This window comes from Mauremys reevesii, linkage group 2 (genome assembly GCF_016161935.1).
Source record: "Mauremys reevesii isolate NIE-2019 linkage group 2, ASM1616193v1, whole genome shotgun sequence".
Classification (NCBI taxonomy): domain Eukaryota; kingdom Metazoa; phylum Chordata; order Testudines; family Geoemydidae; genus Mauremys; species Mauremys reevesii.
Window position 1 is genome coordinate 61,927,471 of NC_052624.1, and position 20,795 is coordinate 61,948,265.

The window sequence follows — 20,795 nt, forward strand, 5'->3', positions numbered from 1 at the left end:
GAACAGTTAAAGGAAGGCTGATAAGTGTTCAAATATCGTCTCAGTTCTTATGGTCTCCAATATATATGCATATTTAAAATACCGCATTGGACATTCCAAAACCAACCTCAACTCTGCCAATCTTCAACCTACAGAAACCTTCCTGCAACCAACGCTACACTGAATACCGTTTTCATTGGGATCATTACCTGCAAACTGCACAGGGCCCACAGACCACCTTCTAGTTCACCAGCCCAAAACCACTGATATCTTGCCTCTTACCCTTCATCTACAGATTTCTCCCTCCCCAATTCAGACTTTCCACTATGGACAAGAGACCACGATATATCATCCCCTATTCTCCATGTACAGTCCGGAAACATCACCATTTCCATACCCATGATTCTAGTATGAGGCAGAAAGTCCAATTTATTTACCTTATCCTCCCTCTGTGGAATGGAACACCATTACCCTCTCTATTTACCCTAAAAAATGTGAGGCGAATCACAGCCATCTAATACTATAGAATGTCATATCTTTACCCAATCCAGTGTACACAAACCTTCATGTACTCCATTCATTACAACAAGCTAGTACGCTAATAATCAAGGAGTTGAGAAAGGAGTTGACATACCTGTATCTGTAGAACAGATTTTCAGTTTTAGTCAATAATTGCAAAGAATTTGAAAGTTCCAATTAAGATATAAATTTATTCCAGATCTGCAAACACAACCTGAGATCTGAAAGTCAAACTGTATTATCTTGTTCTCTCACGTACCAGTATCATCGCTGGTAATAAAGTATCTGAGGGCCATATCATGATCTCAATAGCATAAATGAAGACTTAACCCCACCTGGGCTCTCAGATACCAGGCTGAGTTTACAGTTGTGGTAGTTTGGTAAAAATATTTTTAAAATTCTGAACTGAGCAAATTTGAGATAGCATCATTGAGACTCCATAAACCTGGAACTCCAGAATACCATTTTATGCAATCGCTTTTCAGACTAGAAATGCATTTTAAGTGACTTTCCCCAAATCACTAAGTGGAGAGAACTAGGAACATTACCCAGTTATCTTGATTCCCAATCCTGTGCTTTAACCATTACACTATGCTTCCTTATCTAATGTTTGCCCAAACTCCTTCCCTTTCCTCCAAATCTCTCTATAAACCCACCTGTTCCATTAATCATTTCAGTGACAGTGATGCATGGTCATGCGTTTGCTTTACATGACATTATTCAGGATTGTCTTTAAAACAGAAGTTTTTGGGACAGAGACCCACGCAGCAAAATAATGAAGAGGATGGCACAGTGTGCCAGTTGGACAGCATCATGAACATTTACAGTGATATATAAATTATGTTCACAGATTTTACAAGTTGTGCTGCCAAAGAAATCTAGGACATCAAAAGACAAAAGAGATGAAGAGGAAAGAAAGTACACAGAGGCAGGGTGAAGAGAGGAAGTTGGTAGGAGTACACTTGTGAATATTTCTCAAGGAATAGTGTTGGGGCAAGGAACCCCACCTTTAAGTCTTACAGTAGATTTCCAGATAGAAAAATGGCTATTGCTGCTTCTAAAGAAACCAGGGAAAGTGGGAATGTTGCTTGGGGGATCAATTCCTTCCTTTTTGCCCCGTTTTTTTTCCAACTCCTCCTCTATTCTCTCTCATCTTTAAAATAATTCTTCAGACTAAGATTTTCTTTCTCTAGGTCTTAAGAGTCCTGTGCGCTACTGAGTCAGTAATTTTAGGACTCAAAAGAGTCACTGCTTCCAAAAGGTGCCAATTCAGCAGAACAGGGGACAAACAGGCTAGCAGGGGCAGCAAAGTTAAAGGACATTTCAGTATCAAGGATACCTTTTAAATTACAATGAGAAGAAAGGAGGCGGCAGCCACTCAAATAACCCTACACTGGGACTGTTTGGCACAAACCAACCAACCAACCAAAGCAAACTACATGGAATCAGGATAGGGAGCAACATCATTTTGCTTATGAATTCAGGTTATGAAGAACAATTTGTGAGAATGATTTTAGGCTTTACTTTTATGGGTTGTATTTCACAGATCTATGTATACTCTTCTTTATGTACCACACAGTGCAGAGTCAACTTAACAGGAATAAACTAATAAATGCGGACTCAATCATCTCTTCAAGATAAAGCTACTCTTCTTACTTCACCACCCCCTGAGCCTAGAAAGGAACTTGATGTAGTGTTTGCATTGCCAGCTAATAAATACATATTTTGTTTAATCTGTATATATGTTCAAGCTTTGTCTGTCTAGCCAGACCTTTTAAATGGCAGGTTAATTCAATTTTATTGTTTAGAAAAATAGCAGGTTTAAATGGAACACTGCTCAAAACTTTAGACCTGTGTCATGCAACAAAAGATTGAAATAGGCCAGATTCTAGCACGGTGTTTTAATCTTTTGATCTAGTAAATGAGTACTCTGTGCCACAGCAGCACAGGAACACCTTGTTTATTTCTTTTCTGTCTAATCAAAAGGATATTTATTAAGCACTGAAGCTGTGTAATTCATCACATTAGCTGTTGATTTCACAAACAAGAATATGCTGCTTTTGCTATTTATTAATAATAATAATTTATATTGCAGTAAGGCCCAGGATCATTGTGTTAGGCACTACAGAAAACACAGAACAGAGTCCCTGACCCAAGGAGCTCTCTCATTATTAAGGGCAGTTAACATAGCCAAAGAAAAAAAAAGCCCATGACCCTCATATACTACAAGTACGAAGCCTGCAGCCTTCCCTTAAAAAAAGGATAAATTGATTTTCTCACTAAGTATTTGTTAAACAATTCTAACTGTGTATGGACAGAAGAGCTGCTAAAGGATTTTAGACTTTACCAATAGCAAAGGCTCTGAGAGGTATACTACCATACTGTAGTTGGGATTCTATTTTGTAAATGCAGCCCTGCTTTGTCTGTGTTGATGCAGCACTTACGCTGGCAGAGTTACATGTGTTGTACCAACTGGAACGATTTCCATGGACTTTCCCCAGAATTTGTTTTTCCATCTCACATCTGAAACAGAAAAAACATGGACAGATTTAGCAGTAAACACAGGTCAATGAAACGATTTCTGAGCGGAATTATTTTGAAAAAGCCTGATGTAATAAAGTGTTTGAGATACTAACCAAAGCTTCAGCTATTGACCTGCAAAGCTCCATATAGTTTTGCATTTTTCCAAGGGATGCATGTCTAATATTTCAACCAGAAAGTCAAAGCCAGAAGTAGAAGAAAATGAAAATATTCTTTGAGATTTTGTTCAAATGAATGGAATTTGAATGAACAATCCCTAGATAACATATACTTCATTCACACTCAATATTTTATTAGAACAAGGCCATCTCCAAAAGCAAAGCTCATATTTCAAGGAGACTGACTTGTGAAACACACACAAAGATATGGCTTCTGACCCAGTGCAAGATGGTGCAGTTCTGGGGTGCAAGGCTGGAGAACTGGCGGGGAATTGGGTAGAGCCTCTCTGTTGTTGGTTCATGAGTGGCTGGGAGATCATTCCTATAACTCCGTTTGGTGTGTCCCTGCCTGTGGATGTGTGTGTAAGTGCAACACCTGTCAAAGGTTTGTAGCTTGGCAACAGCATCACAGAAAGAGGGATGGCCTAGGGTTCCCAACTTTCTAATTGCACAAAACCAAACACTCTTGCCCTGCCCCATGCCCCGAGGCCCCGCCCCCACCCTCACTCACTTTCACTGGGCTGGCACAGGGGCTTGGGATGAGGGAGGAGGTTCAGGGTGCAGGCTCTGGGAGGGAGTTTGGGTGTGGGAGGGGGTTCCAACCTGGGATGTGGGTGCAGGCTCCGAGAGGGAGTTAGGGTGCAGGAGGGGCTTCCGACCTGGGGCATGGGGTTTGGGATGTGGGCTCTGGGAAGGAGTTAGGGTGCAGGGGGCTCAGACTGGGGCAGAGGGTTGGGGTGCAGGAGAGGGTTCAGGCTCCAGCCACGTGGTGCTTACCTTAGGCAGCTCCCAGTCGGCAGTGCACCGGGGCTAAGGCAGCCTGCCTGCCCTGGCTCCGTGCTGCTCCCAGAAGCGGCTGCCATGTTCGGCCCCTAGGCAGAAGTGCAGACAGGCAGCTCTACGTGCTGTGCAATGCCCGCCCCCGCAGGTGCCGCCCCTGCAGCTCCGATTGGCCGTGGTTCCCAGCCAATGGGAGCTGCGGAGGCGGCGCTCGAGGCGGGCGTAGCATGCAGAGCTTCCCTGGTCACTTCCGGGAGCTGCACAGAACCAGGGAGCCTGTCTTAGCCCTGCTGCCCCGCCGACCGGACTTTTAATGGCCCAGTCAGCAGTGGTGACCAGAGCCGCCAGGGTCTGTTTTCGACCAGTCTAGGTTGCACCCTGGGAACCCTGTCACATTTAAAGACCAGTATATTGGAAAATCTCAAGAAAAATGTAGCACGAGAATCCAGAATGTTTGGATAACATTTGTACCAAATGGGGAGTTAACTGGAAGCTATACTATGGTAGTCAAGGCACAGATACTGCAATGGTAGGCACTTTAGTTGAATCTGGAGCTCTCTATTCTTCTAAAGACCAGCAGATATCAAAGGTCTCCTTAACATGTGACAGTGGAATAGGTAACCAAAAGTTTCAGTTTCATAAAGGGGAAAAAATGGTTCCCAGAATACAAAGCATGGTCAGAACCCACTCTCTTGCCTCAAAGTTTTAGTGATGTCATTAAGGAGAAACATGTGTCAGAGCCAGCTTAGAGGACAGAGTTACAATAGAAAAGGCAAGGTAAGGCTGGGTGGGGACAGAGGAGCAGAAAGAGGAATAGTCTTCAGAAGACCCCCCACAAAAACTGTCACTCAGCATCCAGTTCCTCCAAACAAACAAATGACCAAATCCCAGGAACCACCGCTTTCTTGGGAGGAAAGGAGCCTCTTAAATTTAGAAAGCCTGAAATACTTCATCCTGACAGCCTTGCCAGGCTCAGCAAACCCTGGACTAGACCGAAGTTCTCTCCTTTTAGCAAAGGAGGATATGGGATTGGGAAACAGTCACACCATACAAAGAACTTTCCTCACACACTAGCTGCTTTAAAATTAAATTTCTTGATGTTTAGAGTTCCAAACATGATGAGGACTGTCCTGTGGGAAGAGGTGGCAGCCTTAGCCCCTGCATTCTCCTAGCAAAAGTCAAAGTGTTGTCAGAGTTCTCTAACAGCTCATCCGACCACTTTTTAATGAACTACATGTGCCCTGGTTTTGTCTTTTCAGGCACCCAAAAGGAAACTTTAGATTTTCAGTTACAAGGCCAGATTCTTTCTGGAGGAGCATTTTGTTCTCACAATGCAAGATGTTATCATAGCCAGAGATGGTATTTAACAAAAACACAGCCAGCCACTTGTATCAGTGTCTTCAGTTTTATTAGACAGTTTCTGCCTTGCCATGATGATACTATCCAGTCTTCCCTGTACATTGTCTGGTCTCTTTTGCCTGAACTTTTAACCATTAGCTATTTCAGGTCAAGAATAAAGGACTCTTGTTTTGTATTTATTTGCAAGGCAGAGGAATATGTTGAATGATCAAACCCAGACTAGTAAAAGCCCCAATTATTTTAAATATGGGCATGGGTGTAATAACTACACTAAAGTCAGGCAACACAATTAAAAAACAGAGTTAAAAGTTGTAGCCCAGATAAGCTATGCATTGTCAAACCTCTCACGTTCAAAGGCTTTAACTCAGTTACGGGGACGTGGTTAGGTCCCATCTACCCTATTTCTTACACTATGAAGTATATTCATAGACTTTAAGGTCAGAAGAGACCATTATGACCATCTAGTCTGACCTCCTGTACAGGGGGAAGGATAGCTCAGTGGTTTGAGCATTCATCTGCTAAACCAAGGGTTGTGAGTTCAATCCTTGAGGGGGCCACTTAGGGATCTGGAGCAAAATCAGTACTTGGTCCTGCTACCAAAGGCAGCAGGCTGGACTCAATGACCTTTCAGGGTCCCTTCCAGTTCTATGAGATAGGTATATCTCAAATTATTATAATAATAATAATGCAGGCCACAGAATCTCACCCACCCACTCCTGTATCAAACCTGTATCTGAGCCACTGAAGTCCTCAAATCATGGTTTAAAGACTTCAAGGTGCAGAGAATCTTCCAGCAAGTGACCCGTGCCCCACACTGCAGAGGAGGGTGAAAAATCCCCAGAGCTTCTGTAAAGCTTCTTGTAAAGCCATGTTGTATTTTGTCCCAATTACCATTGACCTCAATGTCCTTGACTACTTTTTCCTTCAAAATTTTTTCCAAGAAGTTGCATACTACAGACGTCAAACTGACAGGCCTGTAGTTGCCCAGATCACATTTTTCACCTTTCTTAAAGATAGGAACTATGTTAGCAATTGTCCAGTCATACGGTACAACCCCTGAGTTTACAGATTCATTAAAAATTCTTGCTAATGGGCTTGCAACTGCATGTGCCAGTTCCTTTAATATTCTTGGATGAAGATTAATGGGACGAAAATCAGGGGGCCCAGATAAAGTGTTCGAGTTTGGCTTCTACCTCGGATGTGGTAATATCTACCTCCATATCCTCATTCCTATTTGTTATCCTACCATTATCCCCAAGCTCCTCATTAAAGACTGAGGCAAATTATTTGTTTAGATATTGGGCCATGCCTAGATTATCCTTGACCTCCACTCCATCCTCAGTATTTAGCGGTCCCACTTCTTCTTTCTTTGTTTTCTTATTTATATGGCTATAGAACCTTCTACTACTGGTTTTAATTCCCTTTGCAAGGTCCAACTCTACATGGCTTTTGGCCTTTCTCACTTTATCCCTACATATTCTGACCTCAATAAGGTAGCTTTCCTTGCTGATCACTCCCATCTTCCAATCCTTTTAGGCTTTCTGCTTTTTCTTAATCACCTCTCTCATCCAGCTTGGTCCACAACTCCTGCCTATCATTTTTCCCCCCTTTCTTGGGATGCAGGCTTCTGACAGTTTCTGCAACTTTGACTGGAAGTAATTCCAGGCTTCCTCCACCTTTAGATCCCCAAGTTCTTCAGTCCAATCCACTTCCAAAACTAAATTTCCTTAATTCTTTAAAGTTAGCCCTTTTGAAATAAAAAAACCCTATTCACGGATCTATTTTTGTTTATTCTTCCATTTAGTTTAAACTGAATTAGCTCATGATCTCTCGAACCAAGGTTGTCCCCTACAACCATTTCTTCTATGAGGTCCTCACTACTCACCAAAACCAAATCTAAAATGGCATCCCCTCTTCTTGGTTCAGAAAGTATTTGGTGAAGGAATCCATCAGCTACTGCACTTAGGAAAATCTGAGCCCTATTATTACTACTAGCACTTATCCTCCAGTCTATCTCTGGGAAGTTAAAAGTCCCCCATGATCACACAATTCCCATTAGTATTTACTTCATTAAAAAGGTCTCTCTCTATATCCAAATCAGAACCCAAGCACTATCTCAGGGGAGGCTATAGTAGCTTTCTTCCCCAGTGTGATTTTTGCCCAGACAGACTCTGTCTTATCCATTCCATCCCTTCTTATTTCTTTACACTCTACCTCATCATTGATCATGGGAAAACCCTGTTGTAACTAGGTCCCATGACTTTGCCATGGCTGTGAGGAAGGTGGGGTCTTTGCATTCATGTTTTTTGGAAAAACTGGGAATGCCATGACAGGAGCTAAGGAGTCAAACCACACAAACACCTGCCAGGTTGTAATGATTTCCTTCTCCCCTTATGGTCTCAGTTTTAAAAAATGGTACATAGGTTTCTCCATTGTCTTGGACAAATTTCTTGGGCATGGTGGGGGGAAGAGTGGAATTAAAATGTGGTAAATCCTGCAAATGAATCAGACCAGGCCAAGGGTCTAGCCCCTAGTTTCTAGTTCTAATCATGTTTTTAATTTTTTTTAAAACTTGAGATGCAACTTTTCCCAATGCTTTATTTAAGCTACAGAACAACATTTCCAGGTTGTTTTAGAAATGCAGATGTTTGTACTGGTAAAATATCATTCGTTATTGCTCAGGAATGATTACACAAACGCTATAAAAAGCTTGTCACAGTCTAGGGGCTGAAATTGCCTAGAGCAGTTCTAATATTACTTAACAGCCGGGGAAGCCTGTCTTTCTTGATCTTCTGGATGTCTAATGTTAGACATAAATGAAGCTACTATGAAAATGACAGCAGTAAATTAAAAACTAAAGAATTACCTTGCCAAAAAGCAAAATTCACAGATTCAGCATGACATGCAGATATTGGTGGGTGATGACTGACCTAATTGGAAGAAGGGGAAAAAAATGCATTAACATTTACAAGTTCATTTGAATCTGCTTAAATGCCTCATTTCCCTTTCATAATTTTGTCCTCTAGGGGAGCTAGTAAAATTAACCAATAAGCACTGATGATTACAAAGGGTTGTGAGAAGAGGGATCTCAAGCAAATATTAAAAAGAAAAGACCTGTGACATTTGTGGGTTGAATGAACTATTAACTGCATATGTTGCACAGGGTCACTAATGTGGTAAATACATATGGCCTGAGGACCCAAGAATGTATTACCAGTAGCCACAAACAGATGTGCGGAAACAAAGGATCAAGTTCACCTCTGGTGTAAGCAGAGTAAGGGGAAAGTTGGCCTCATTTTCAAAGGTGCAGATACCCAAAAATCCCCTTAACTTCCACGGAAACTGGTGCTGCTCAGGACCTCCGGAAAAATTAGACCACATAACCCCATCTCCTAACAATAACTGCTATAATAAACAGCCTTCTGCACTTGTTCTTCCTAGCATAAAACCTCAACCACAGCATTTCCTCAGTATTGGGCTTGTGCAGTTGCGTAGACCTGTATTAGGGCAACCGCCAAATAACACAGCCGGGGTTGGGTGGTGGTGGGGAAGTGACGTAGCAGAGCATGAAAGAGAGGAGTGTGGTAAAGCAACCACACAGATTAGAAGCAGCAGCCATCACACTCATTTCTCAGTAGATGTGAGTAGGAACTGTGCTAAATGACACAGACATTCAATGCCAGACAAGTAACAGGAATAAGACAAAGACATGTATTTTCTGTCAAGAGTAAATGCATGCTACTTGGAGTCGCATTTCTGTTTTAGCTGGACATGTAAATAATGCAATTTATTTTCTCCACTGTTATAATTTCTCTTATTCCTTATTAAATCCTTCTCTGTTTTTTCTATAAAGGCATTCAGGTCCTTACTGAATACCCTATTGTGGTGAGTCTCATATACAGCTAACCTTTAGCACTGTCCTAACCCACACTGGGTGATAGTCTCCTTCTCAGATGGCACTGCATTCCCCCTAGTTTTTAGCCCCTCTATGGGCTTAAATATTTACACTGGTTACAGAGCAGAATTATCCTCATTTATTATCTGTATTATAGTAACACCTAGAGGCCACAACCAGGTGCTGGCAGACACATGGTAAGCAACAATCCCTGCCCCAAAGAACTTTCAATCTAAATAGATCGGACAAGAAGTTGGCTGCCCTGCTTGCTGCATGTTTTGTTCTTCCTGTACTTCTCTGTACCTGCCAACTGCTCCCTCACTCTCTTGCCAGTAAATTCACTGTATTACCTTTCATTTATATTTAACATACTGCACATAGCGGAGTGTTTCTGTCAGATAAAGCCTTCATGATGGTTCTTAGATTCCTACCAAGTTAGAACAAGCAGTTAGTGTTTTTATTACTTGCTTTATTAGGGTTGCCAATTTTGGTTGGATGTATTCCTGGAGGTTTCATCACATGACAATCTTTAATTCCTGGAGGCTCCAGGACAAGGGCAACCCTATGCTTTATACATGGTAGCAGGGCAAATCCTTCCACATTAACTCAAATTACTGTGACATTGCAACAGCGGGCCTGATTCACCGCTTCATTACTCTAGGCTGGTTTTATGCCAGTGCAATTTCCACAAATCAGTGGGTTTCATCACCATAAAACTGGAGAACCAGGAACACGAATGGAATTTTAAATCTGATACTTGCCCTACCCATTCCCATATTTCCATCTCAGTAATGTCTGTGACTCATTTCCTGGGGCTAGGTTAAGATTACATAGCACTTTTTTTTTATCGCCCGTTTAAGATATAGTGTTCCACGTTCTGCCTTTACAGTTTAAGAAAAAAACTTGTTTCGTAATGGATTGTAATTTAGGATTACCCATGACCAAAGTCCTACAATATGCACAACTTTGCCCCAAGCCTTTTTAATCACATCTCGATGAGCTGAAACAGTTTTTAACCTGTTACTTCAGTGAATACCATAGTAACCAAATCCCCTCCTCCCCTTTTAATTTAGTGCTTTAATAACCCCACCTGCCTTTGATAATGCCCAGTTTTCAACCTGGTATTATACTTCCTATACTTTAGTCATTTTCCTGTCTGGAGATTATTTGCAGAAATACTCTCATTGCCTAGCTGTATATGGCCTAGTCCAGGTCAGTTTTCAATATAGGCAGCTGGATTTTTCCTAGGGAAGTTCTTCTATTACTTCAAGTAGATAAGCTGTTATTCTTTGCTTCCTGGCCATAAACTGGTGTGTAACGCCAGCACTTCTATAATGGCTGCCACCATGTTCCACCCCACAGGTGGGCACATTTTAGCAGATAGTGAAGTGCTCTCTATAGTTTATAATTCTACAATGTCTTCTGAAGATGCTATATATGACTTATGCCCACATTCTGAGGGGAGCCTCAGAGGACTGCTGCCATGCACACAGAATTAAACAGTCTGTTAAGGGAATAGTGGGACAGTTAAAGGCACAATATACAGTACCTGTTCTGAAAAAAATTGGAAGCCCTTATCTTCCCGGACACATTCATAGGTTTCTCCAAGCACCGGATTAAATGGCTTACTCCCAGCCCTGTAGTAACTGGATGCATATGCAGATACTGCAAAAGCAGCCACGTACACCTGAGAATAAACAAGATTTTGCTTAATTGGTCACTAACAGTTTTCATTATATATCTTTATCTTTTGATTTTATGCACAAAAGAGAAGCCTCATACAGATGCCAGATACACATATTTGCAAACTGCAGAAAAATGTAGTGTATACCTATTGCAAGCCAACCTTTAACACGAGCATTGAGGTGTGACTCAGCTTGCAGAGTCATTTCAAGGCCTTTATTAAAAATAGGAAGGCTCCAAATCCATAAGAGATTTAAAATGTACTTCAATTTCTCCTTTCACAACTATGCAGGAAAAAATGAAATCAGAGGCACACACCAAAAATGGGGAGAGAGAAAGAGAGAGAGAGAATGAGAATTCTGGATCAAAAAATACTAGAGCTGTTAGTTTGCAGGGTTGTAGCCCTGTTGGTCCCAGGATACGAGAGACACAAAGGCTGTGTCTATACCAGCACTTTTGTCAGCAAAACTTCTGTTGGTCAGGGGTGTGAAAAAAAGCACCGGTAGCTATGTCAGCATCTCCCACTGACATAGCTACCACCACTCATTGGAGGTGGTTTAATTATGCCAGTGGGAGAGATTTCTCCCACTGGCATAGAGCAGCTACATAGGAGCCCTTACAGCAACGCAGTTGCAACAGTACAGCTGTGCTGCTGTAAGTGTAAGAACATAAGAACGGCCATATGGGGTCAGACCAAAAGTCCATCTAACAAAGTATCCTGTCTTCCGACAGTGGCCAATGCCAGGTGCCCCAGAGGGAATGAACAGAACAGGTAATCATCAAGTGATCCATCCCCTGTTGCCCATTCCCAGCTTCTGGCAAACAGACACCATCCCTGCCCATCCTGGCTAATAGCCATTGATGGATCCCCGAATTTATCTAGTTCTTTTCTGAACCCTGTTATAGTCTTGGCCTTCAAAACATCCTCTGATTATGTCTACGACGACAATGTTGCCAATGTGGGTGAGGTAATATCTTTTACTGGACCAACTTCTGTTGATGGAAGGGACAAGCTTTCAAGGATTGAGAGGTCAGATATGGAGTGATCACTTTGTGAAAAGTATTAGTCCATGGGTGATAGGATGTTTTTGCCTTCTATCATTTTGCTGTATGAGTTCTTTTGAAAGCATAGTGATTATCTGGTTTCACCCACATAGTTGTTGAAGCATTTGATGCACTGGATGTGGTACACCATATATCTGACCTCTCAATCCTCATCTTCAAAAGGAAACCTACATGACATCTTCAAAAGACAAGCCTGGGAAATTAAATTAATATCTATGCTGGACATTAAAAATCATGGGCTTAACAACGACACTGCTTTTATGGCTCATTTTATGGCCAGGACTTCATTTTAATTAGTCTTCTACAAACACGTGACCCCTTAATGCTTAACAATCTGTCTCACCTTGTCATCTTCTCCAGAGCTGAGAAAGAGCTCTGTGAAGCTCAAAAGCTTGTCCCCTCCACCAACAGAAGTTGGTCCAATAAAAAAAAATTGGAAAACAACTCAGACTATGACGCCAATTTAAAATGTACATAAAAATGTTACTTCTAAAAAATCTCTTTAAACAAAATGCCATTCCAAAGAACAGAAGCCCGTAAATGAGAACCTGCTTCTCATCAATTTCAAATTTTATATTAGAAAGCGTCTCAAAACATTAACTCTAGATTGTGGTCCCTAGACATAAAGCCATATCCTTTGTCCCCTACCCCTAAAACATGGGGAAAGGGCTCATAGCTCTGTAAGGCAACAGTTTAATGGTCTGTTTAGGTTTCTGTGTGGGGTCACTAAGGCTATGTCTACACTAGAGAGCTGACAGAACGACTATACGAGCTTTGCTGCTATGCCAATGGGAGAGAGCTCTCCAGTTGACATAATTAAACCACCCCCAATGAGCAGCAGTAGCTATGTCTGCAGAAGAAGTGCATGCAGTGCACATCATCACTTATGCCACTCGCGGGGTGGAATATTCACACTGCATAGCAACATAAATTTTGCCGACATAAGTGGTAGTGTAGACGTAGCAGGTTTGCACTGCCATTTGTCTATTGTGTGCTAACCTTTATCTTGCCAGTTTCCTTTACAATAGCTGGAGATACTAATCCCCCCAGAGAGTTACTAGCACCTCTGCAAAATTGAACAGTCGGGGGAATGAAAACTTGGGAGGTTAGTCTGTAGACCTTGATTCATCTCTCCTTTCCTTCACTGCCTTCCTCCAATGAAACTCCCTCCTCTTTTCCTTTCCTTTGGAACGCCCTAGAATGTGCTGTAGATATGCTCCCTCTCAAATCTCAGTACCTCACTCCGTAAACGAAACACTCAGAAGTGGACTACAAGGTAGTGGGATTTCAGGACTGTCATTAACATTAACCCTGCTTTGGGGTTTCTCATGCTGGAGAATTCCCTCTCTCTCTTCCCAAATGTAACTTCTCTGAAACCCGAGGACAAAAAAAAATATGGTCTTGCTTTTACTTCCTCCTAAAAAGGCAATTACTTATTTCCCTTTTAATACACATTCTCAAGCAAAGAGAAGAGAGAAAAGAATGTCTATTGATAATGGACCTTAAGGCATTATTTACTTTGACCCAGACTCAAGTATACCTCTAGCAGAGACAGCAGAAATGAGGAAAGATCTTTAAAATGGGATTAAGTTTTCATTATACAGAATTTAAAAAGTTTCTGTTCAGGATTGTTTGGATACAGAAAAGAACAGTGACACTTCACCACGAAAGCCATTGAGCTGAAGTGTTTATTCACTTCAAGGGACACGGCAAAGCATTAGTTCCAAAACATTAAGAATGCTAATAAGGGATTTTAAACCAATCAGAATATATTTATAGACTTAAACATTAATATGAGATTACACTTAGAAACAAGGTACGATTGAAATCCGTTTCTCCCTCCCTTACCTGCCAAGTTCTGAATTCAGAGTTCTGTCTTTCCAATAGTAGACAGCATATGCACACCCTAGCCAGCCCAGCAGTGCTGAGTTAGGTGGTTAGCCCAGGAAAAGAAGAAATGTGAAGTCCCGTCTTGGCCGATAAGTAAAGGAGAAATGGCTCTTCAAAAATTTCATTTCAAAAGGGCATTTGTGTTTTGACCAAATACGCATCTCTTGCCCAGTCTGAGTTCTCAAATACTTTATGGAGACTCAAAAAGCTTTACACAACAAGTCTGATAAAAAAACCACAACAACAGTACCTCATTCTGTTAATACTATTGTAGTTAACATTGTGTTGGAAGACCCAGCACGTGTCCTCACAGAGGTGATGCATGGGGGGAGGGGAGAAGGAAGAGGGGGAGAACATGCAGGATCACAGGCCCCCCTCCTGATTTGCTGTTTGACTTGTACTGAGCATGCTCACACGGACTGAGTATGCTCAGGTTTCAGCGTGGTAGCCATGTATCAGCAAAAAGCAAAAAGAACAGGAGTACTTGTGGCACCTTAGAGACTAAGAAGTTTATTTGGGCATAAGCTTTCATGGGCTAAAACCTACTTCATCGGATGCATGGAGTGGAAAATACAATTGGAAGAAGCCAGCTGCCCTCACTCTGCCTCCCTCCCCCACTAATCGGCAGGCACGGGTTGTCTCTGTGTCCCCCGTGCACTGAAAGAGACATTGCCAAAGCAGAATAGATATTGTGCCATTTATGTTAATTGGGGAAGCATATTAGTTCCACAACAAAACTAAAAACACATTTTAAACCTTTCAGAGAGAAGACAGCAACACAGACCAGAACTAAGCTTCTCCCTTAACTAAATTTGCAGGAGAATCAGATACCTGAGAATGGCTACTGTGTTACGAAAATGGAAATTACGTCAAACAGATCACAGGAGCTAGTTATGTTTTCTTTTAAAAACCTGCCCCTCTGAGCTGTAAGCACAAGAAATGAAAAAGTAATTTCTGGTTTCTTAGGCTTAAGAAAATCCATTGTGTTCTGTTTCAGTTACATCTCATGTTGCTCAGTATTGGAAAGGTTTTTTTTGTTTCTTTGTTTTTACCATCCTTTCAAATGAATTCGGGGTACGCGCTGCTTTATCCAGTAGTTCGCTGTATTCCAATTCTTCACAAAGTCGCTGAAGAGTGTTAAGTGGCTCATTTAACTCAACAGGCATGGCCACCTTGGAGAGATCCTTCCCTATATTGTTTCTCAGGATATTCCATAGACTGATGTTACTGGTGTTAGGACATGGAGCCGGCAAACACGTTCTCCGCTTGGAATGGCTTCCCATCCCACTTTCAGGAATGCAATCTGGAAGGAAATCCCAGGAGCACATTAAGCAATTCATTGTTTTCTTACAGTATCATCTCTTGAAAACACTATGGATGTATTAAAGCATCAGCAATTTCCTTATCTTTCAGACAACGCTTCACTCCCCATCTGACTCAAATATTGACTTGTGGTTTGAAGATATCTGCTGTATACTGATAATTTAAAACAAGGTTTTAAACCGAGCAAGTTTTACTGAGATATACATGAAGCATAAATGCTTGAAAAGAATCCCTTGAGGTGCTCTGGAAAAGCCTAAGAGTACGTCTACACTGCAATAAAACACTTGCTGATGGCCCACGTCAGCTGACTTGGGCCATGGGGCTCGGCCTGCAGGGCTATACAATTACAATGTAGACATTTGGGCTTGGGCTGGAACCCAGGCCATGGGACACCAGGAGAAGAGAGAATCCCTGAGCCCGAATGTCTACACTGCAATTTTATAGCCTCGCAACCCAAGCCCCGTGAGTCTGAGTCACTTGCCATAGCCCAGCCACCGGTGTTTTAGTGCAGTGTAGACATATCCACGGGCTCTTAGAAGTTACACCTCTACAGAGCATATATTAGAACTATCTTGTTTTACAAGAGACGGATTCATGTACATTTAAGTAACATAAAAACGCCTTCCTGACAGATCTTCAATTAAGCTGACATTCTTTTCAGAAGACAAAAGTGTGCTTTACAGAACCCAAGTGTGAAACTACCTCCCCCTTCATCTCTTTATGCTGATTTGATGGACTCCTCGTATCAAGAAAAATCTGTTGCTGTAGGCAAACACCAGATATTTGTTGGCAGGCTTTTCCATGATGCTCATCCATGTACCCAAATACCTCACAAACACTACTGAATTTAGCTTCACGACACACCTATGTGCTGGAGAAGGCCATAGGAGGGCTATGAATTTACTAGACATTCAAAAGGATAACTCACACATCCAAGAGAATGGCTGAGCTATGTGTTGGTGTCAGAGCAATCTGGACACAATAAATAGTTCCAAGTTTTATAGTAAACAACTTGAGATAGATTTAAAATAAAGCCCCACCACAGGGATAAGCCTTAGCCCAGGGGTATGTCACAAAATGAACTGGCCCGAGTAGATTACTTAACGTAGCTATACCCTCATCCTATTTGTCTAAGTCATCAGGTATATCCTCCTCTCACCCCTCCCACTATCTTGCCAACTTATTTTCAATCTCCCTGAACAGTGTCTGTGTTTCTACAGTGCCCATCTCTGATCCTGGGACATTTGGGGGCTGCCTTAGTACATCATTTCCTCCTTTTCCATGTTGTCTTCCCCACATGAGTCTTCGAGGCCATGTCCCACTCACAGAGGGATGGATACCACTGCCTCCATAGCCTGTATACATTTTGCCTGAAATAGCCAGAGAAGTGTTGCCCATGAAGATAGAGTCAGTCCATTTTTAAAACGTTTCCCCACTTTGTACTAACACCAGTAAAACTCCACTGGTGCCTGCAATGGTGAGATGGTGGTAAAAATAATAGTGGCCATCTACATTACATTGTTTAACTGCTTAGAGCATGCCAAAAATGACACTGTAGAAAAGTGGCACCTGGCTGGGACTAAGCTATTGCTGCCAACTTTGCCAGCACTGTTCTAAGGGCATCAGTGAATTTCCAGAAAATTGTCAGTGCACACAAAGTCACAGTGCTGCACAGAACACTCTGCCTCTGCATTTCTCCCAGACGCTGATTACCCAAGAATGAAGGACTAAGTTTGAACTCTCATCCCTGCATGGTAGCTATGACAAACACCACACAATAGGTGAATTATAAATTTATTGCATATTATTTTCCTGCCTACATGCAATCTGTCATAATACTAGTTTGCATAAAAAACTGCAAGCATCCAGAATTTGAGAGCCCACCTGGGGTAAGGAAACAATTAACATACTTGTATGACTTCCCTTTCAGAAAGAGGTTGACTCAGACGCTTCCCATGGCGGAGGAAGACAATTAACATAAAAAAAAAAAAAGACTCAGCCCAAAGGGAAACTGTTTTCCTAGACTCCAGCAGGGAGGTGATATCCTTTGAATAGGCAACAAAAGTGCTAAAAATGTATTCTGGTTCAAAACAGCTCTTTGAAATGGGATGCTGTCACACCCTTTGAAATCCTCAGATTGCATAGCAAGGACTAATCAACTGAACTAAACAGTTTGGGCTACATCCTCAGCTGGTGTAAATTGTTGTAGCTCCATGGAAGTCAAGGATGTGGCCTATATAAAGCAATATAGACAACTGTGAATACATCAGGGCATACATAATCTGAGATAAACAGCAGATGTATAGTCTAACCATGCTAATGGAGGCTTGACACCAAGGCTAGCTTTTTCAGTTGGGCACTTACATCTATACTTTGGGTGCCTACATACAATGTTCTATTTCCAGAAGTGCAGATTTTTCAGTGGCTGCTGGTTTCCATTTAGAGTTGTGGGTGTTGAGTACCTGGGATACTCAGGAAGCTTCTTTCAATGTCTAACTTTTCAAATGTACATTCCTAAAGTTTGGTGATGGTTTTCTAGAGCTGTAACAGATGGTTTTGCTACACAGTGAGGGAGATAACAGACATGCTGAGCTGTCTTGAGAGCTAGATTTTAAGACCAGATGGGACAATTATGATCAGCTAGTCTGATCTCCTGCAGAACATAGGCCACTGAATTTCACCAAGTGTCTCTTGTATCAACCCCATAACTTCTGGTTCAGCTAAAAGCATATCTTCTAGAAAGACATCCAATCTTGATTTAAGCTGAAGTGGCAGAGGGAGAACAGGGAACCAGGAACTCGGCATGCACAAAAGTTATAGTTCCAACCTCTAACCCTTGTAACCAAATAGTAACCCCTTAGTGCAGCTTTCCATGGTTCAGGAAAAGAGAAAAGCATATTTATATGATTTTGGTTTTAGGCATTTCTTCCCATTCTCTTTTTTAAAAAGCATCATTTTGAACGAAAAATGCAAGGCCCCCCATGCAATCAGCAAGCTACTTAAATGAACACAATTAGGGCTGTCAAATGATTAAAAAAATAATTGCAATTAATCGTGCAATTAATCACACTGTTAGAATACCATTTATTTCAACATGTTTGGATGTTTTCTACATTTTCAAATATACTGATTTCAATTACAACACAGACTACAAAGTGTACAGTGCTCATTTTATGTTTATTTTTTATCACAAGTATTTGCACTGTAAAAAACCAAAATAAATAGTATTTTTCAATTCACCTAATACAAGTACTGAGTGCAGTGGTTCTCAAACTTTTGTACTGGTGACCCCTTTCACATAGCAAGCCTCTGAGTGCGACCCCCCCTTATAAATTAAAAACACTTAGAAATTTAACACCATTATAAATGTTGGGTGCAAAGCAGGATTGGGGTGGAGGCTAACAGTTCGTGACCCCCGTGTAATAACCTCACGACCCCCTGAAGGGTCCCGATCCCCAGTTTGAGAACCCCTGCTGTAGTGCAATCTCTATCATGAAAGCTGAGCTTACAAATGTAGAATTATGTACCAAAAAAACCTGAATCCAAAAATAAAACAATGTAAGATTTTAGATCCTGCAAGTCCACTCGGTCCTACTTCTTGTTCAGCCAATCGCTCAGACAAACAAGTTTGTTTACATTTGCAGGAGATAATGCTGCCTGCCTCTTGTTTACAATGTTACCTGAAAGTGAGAATAGGCATTCTGATGGCACTGTTGTAGCCGGCATCACAAGATATTTACATGCCAGATGCGCTAAAGATTCATATGTCCGTTCATGCTTCAACCACTATTCCCGGGGACATGTGTCCATGCTGATAACGGGTTCTGCTCGATAACCATCCAAAGCAGTGCGGACCGACCTACGCTCATTTTTCATTATCTGAGTCAGATGCAACCGGCAGAAGGTTGATTTTCTTTCTTGGTGCTTCAGATTCTGTAGTTTCTGCATTGGAGTGTTGCTCTTTGAAGACTTCTGAAAGCATGCTCCACACCTCATCCCTCTCAGATTTTGGAAGGCACTTCAGGTCCTTAAACCTTGGGTTGAGTGCTGTAGCTATCTTTAGAAATCTCACACTGGTACCTTCTTTGTGTTTGTGAAATCTGCAGTGAAAGTGTCCTTAAAATGAACAACATTGGTTGGGTCATCATCCAAGACTGCTATAACATGAAATATATGGCAGAATGCAGGTAAAACAGAGCAGGTGACATACAATTCTCCCCCAACGAGTTCAGTCACAAATTTAATTAACACATTTTTTTAAATGAGCCTCATCAGCATAGAAGCATGTCCTCTGGAATGGCATCCGAAGCATGAAGGAGCATACGAATGTTTCGTATACCTGACACGTAAATACCTTGAAATGCCAGCTATAAAAGTGCCATGCAAATGGCTGTTCTCACTGTAAATAAGAAGAGGGCAGCATTATCTCCTAAAAATGCAAACAAACTTGTTTCTCTTAGCGATTGGCTGAACAAGAAGTAGTAGGACTGAACAAGAAAATTTTACATAACTGCACTCAAAACAAAAAAAAAAATCTACATTTGTAAACTGCACTTTCAGGACAAAAAATGCACTACAGTACTTGTATGAGGTGAACTGAAAAATACTCTCATTTTTACAAATAAAAATATACAATTTGATTTCAACTACAACACAGAATACAATATATGTGAAAACAGAGAAACATCCAAAATGTTTAATAAATTTCAATTGTATTCTATTGGTTAACAGTGCAATTAAAACTGAGCTTAATTTTTTTTGAGTTAATCACGTGAGTTAACTGTGATTAAATCGACTGCCCTAAACACAATCATTACCACTGCAATCAGGAGAAAACACAAAGGCTACGTCTACACTACAGACCTTAGAGCGGTACATCTGTACTCCTGCAGCTGTGTTGCTGTAAGGTCTCCTGTGTAGCCACTCTATGCTGGGAGTAGAAAGCTCTCCCACTGGCCTAATTAAACCACCCCCAATGAGCAGCGGTAGCTATGTTGGCGGGAGATGCTTTCCCGATGACATAGTGCTGTTCACACTGTGCGTGTGTGTGTGAGTGCGTGTGAGTGTGTGTGTGTGAGAGAGTCACGTCAGTTAGGGTTGTGTTTTTTCACACCACTTTCCGACAAAGGTTTTGCCGACGTATGTGCTAGTGTAGACAAAACCAACAAGAGGAAAGTATTATGGTCACACACCAGGCCGATCAGTGTAGAGTTATTCTCACATAACAAAAGCTGCATTTTGTTAACCATAACTATTCTTTGGATTTGAATGATATGTAAGGGGACAAGTTCGTACTGAAGATCCAGAGTGATGAGAAAATATCTGCCTTTCAGTGAAAAAGAGATAGCTCTTCTGGGGTTAGCTACTTCATAGGGTCCCAAGGTCATGGAAAGAAGCGTGGGAGCAGCTGCAGGTCTCTGTGGGGAGGTGACACAGACAGCAGACAAGTGTCTGTGCTGATACACAGCAATCCTCAGACCTTAAAATGATCAGGGCACAGTTGACTGCACAGAGAGTACCCAAACTACACTACTCCAAAAACTGTTCAAATCTTAAAAGAAAAGCAAAAACTAGCCAATGTCTACCTCTTGAAATCTGTGATA

General features: G+C 41.5%; 1 protein-coding gene across 4 annotated transcripts in view; it reads right to left on the bottom strand.

The window, feature by feature from the left end:
• OSBPL3 (oxysterol binding protein like 3) overlaps positions 1 to 20,795 on the bottom strand; it is a 130,367-nt gene that overhangs the window by 11,022 nt on the left and 98,550 nt on the right. For all 4 annotated transcript variants that reach the window (XM_039524730.1, XM_039524729.1, XM_039524731.1 and 1 more), the window contains 4 exons: positions 14,922 to 15,172; positions 10,781 to 10,918; positions 8,203 to 8,266; positions 2,943 to 3,021 (listed from right to left, as the gene is read on the bottom strand). In XM_039524730.1, the coding sequence (XP_039380664.1) occupies positions 2,943 to 3,021; positions 8,203 to 8,266; positions 10,781 to 10,918; positions 14,922 to 15,172 (532 nt within the window). The remainder of the gene's footprint in view (positions 1 to 2,942; positions 3,022 to 8,202; positions 8,267 to 10,780; positions 10,919 to 14,921; positions 15,173 to 20,795) is intronic.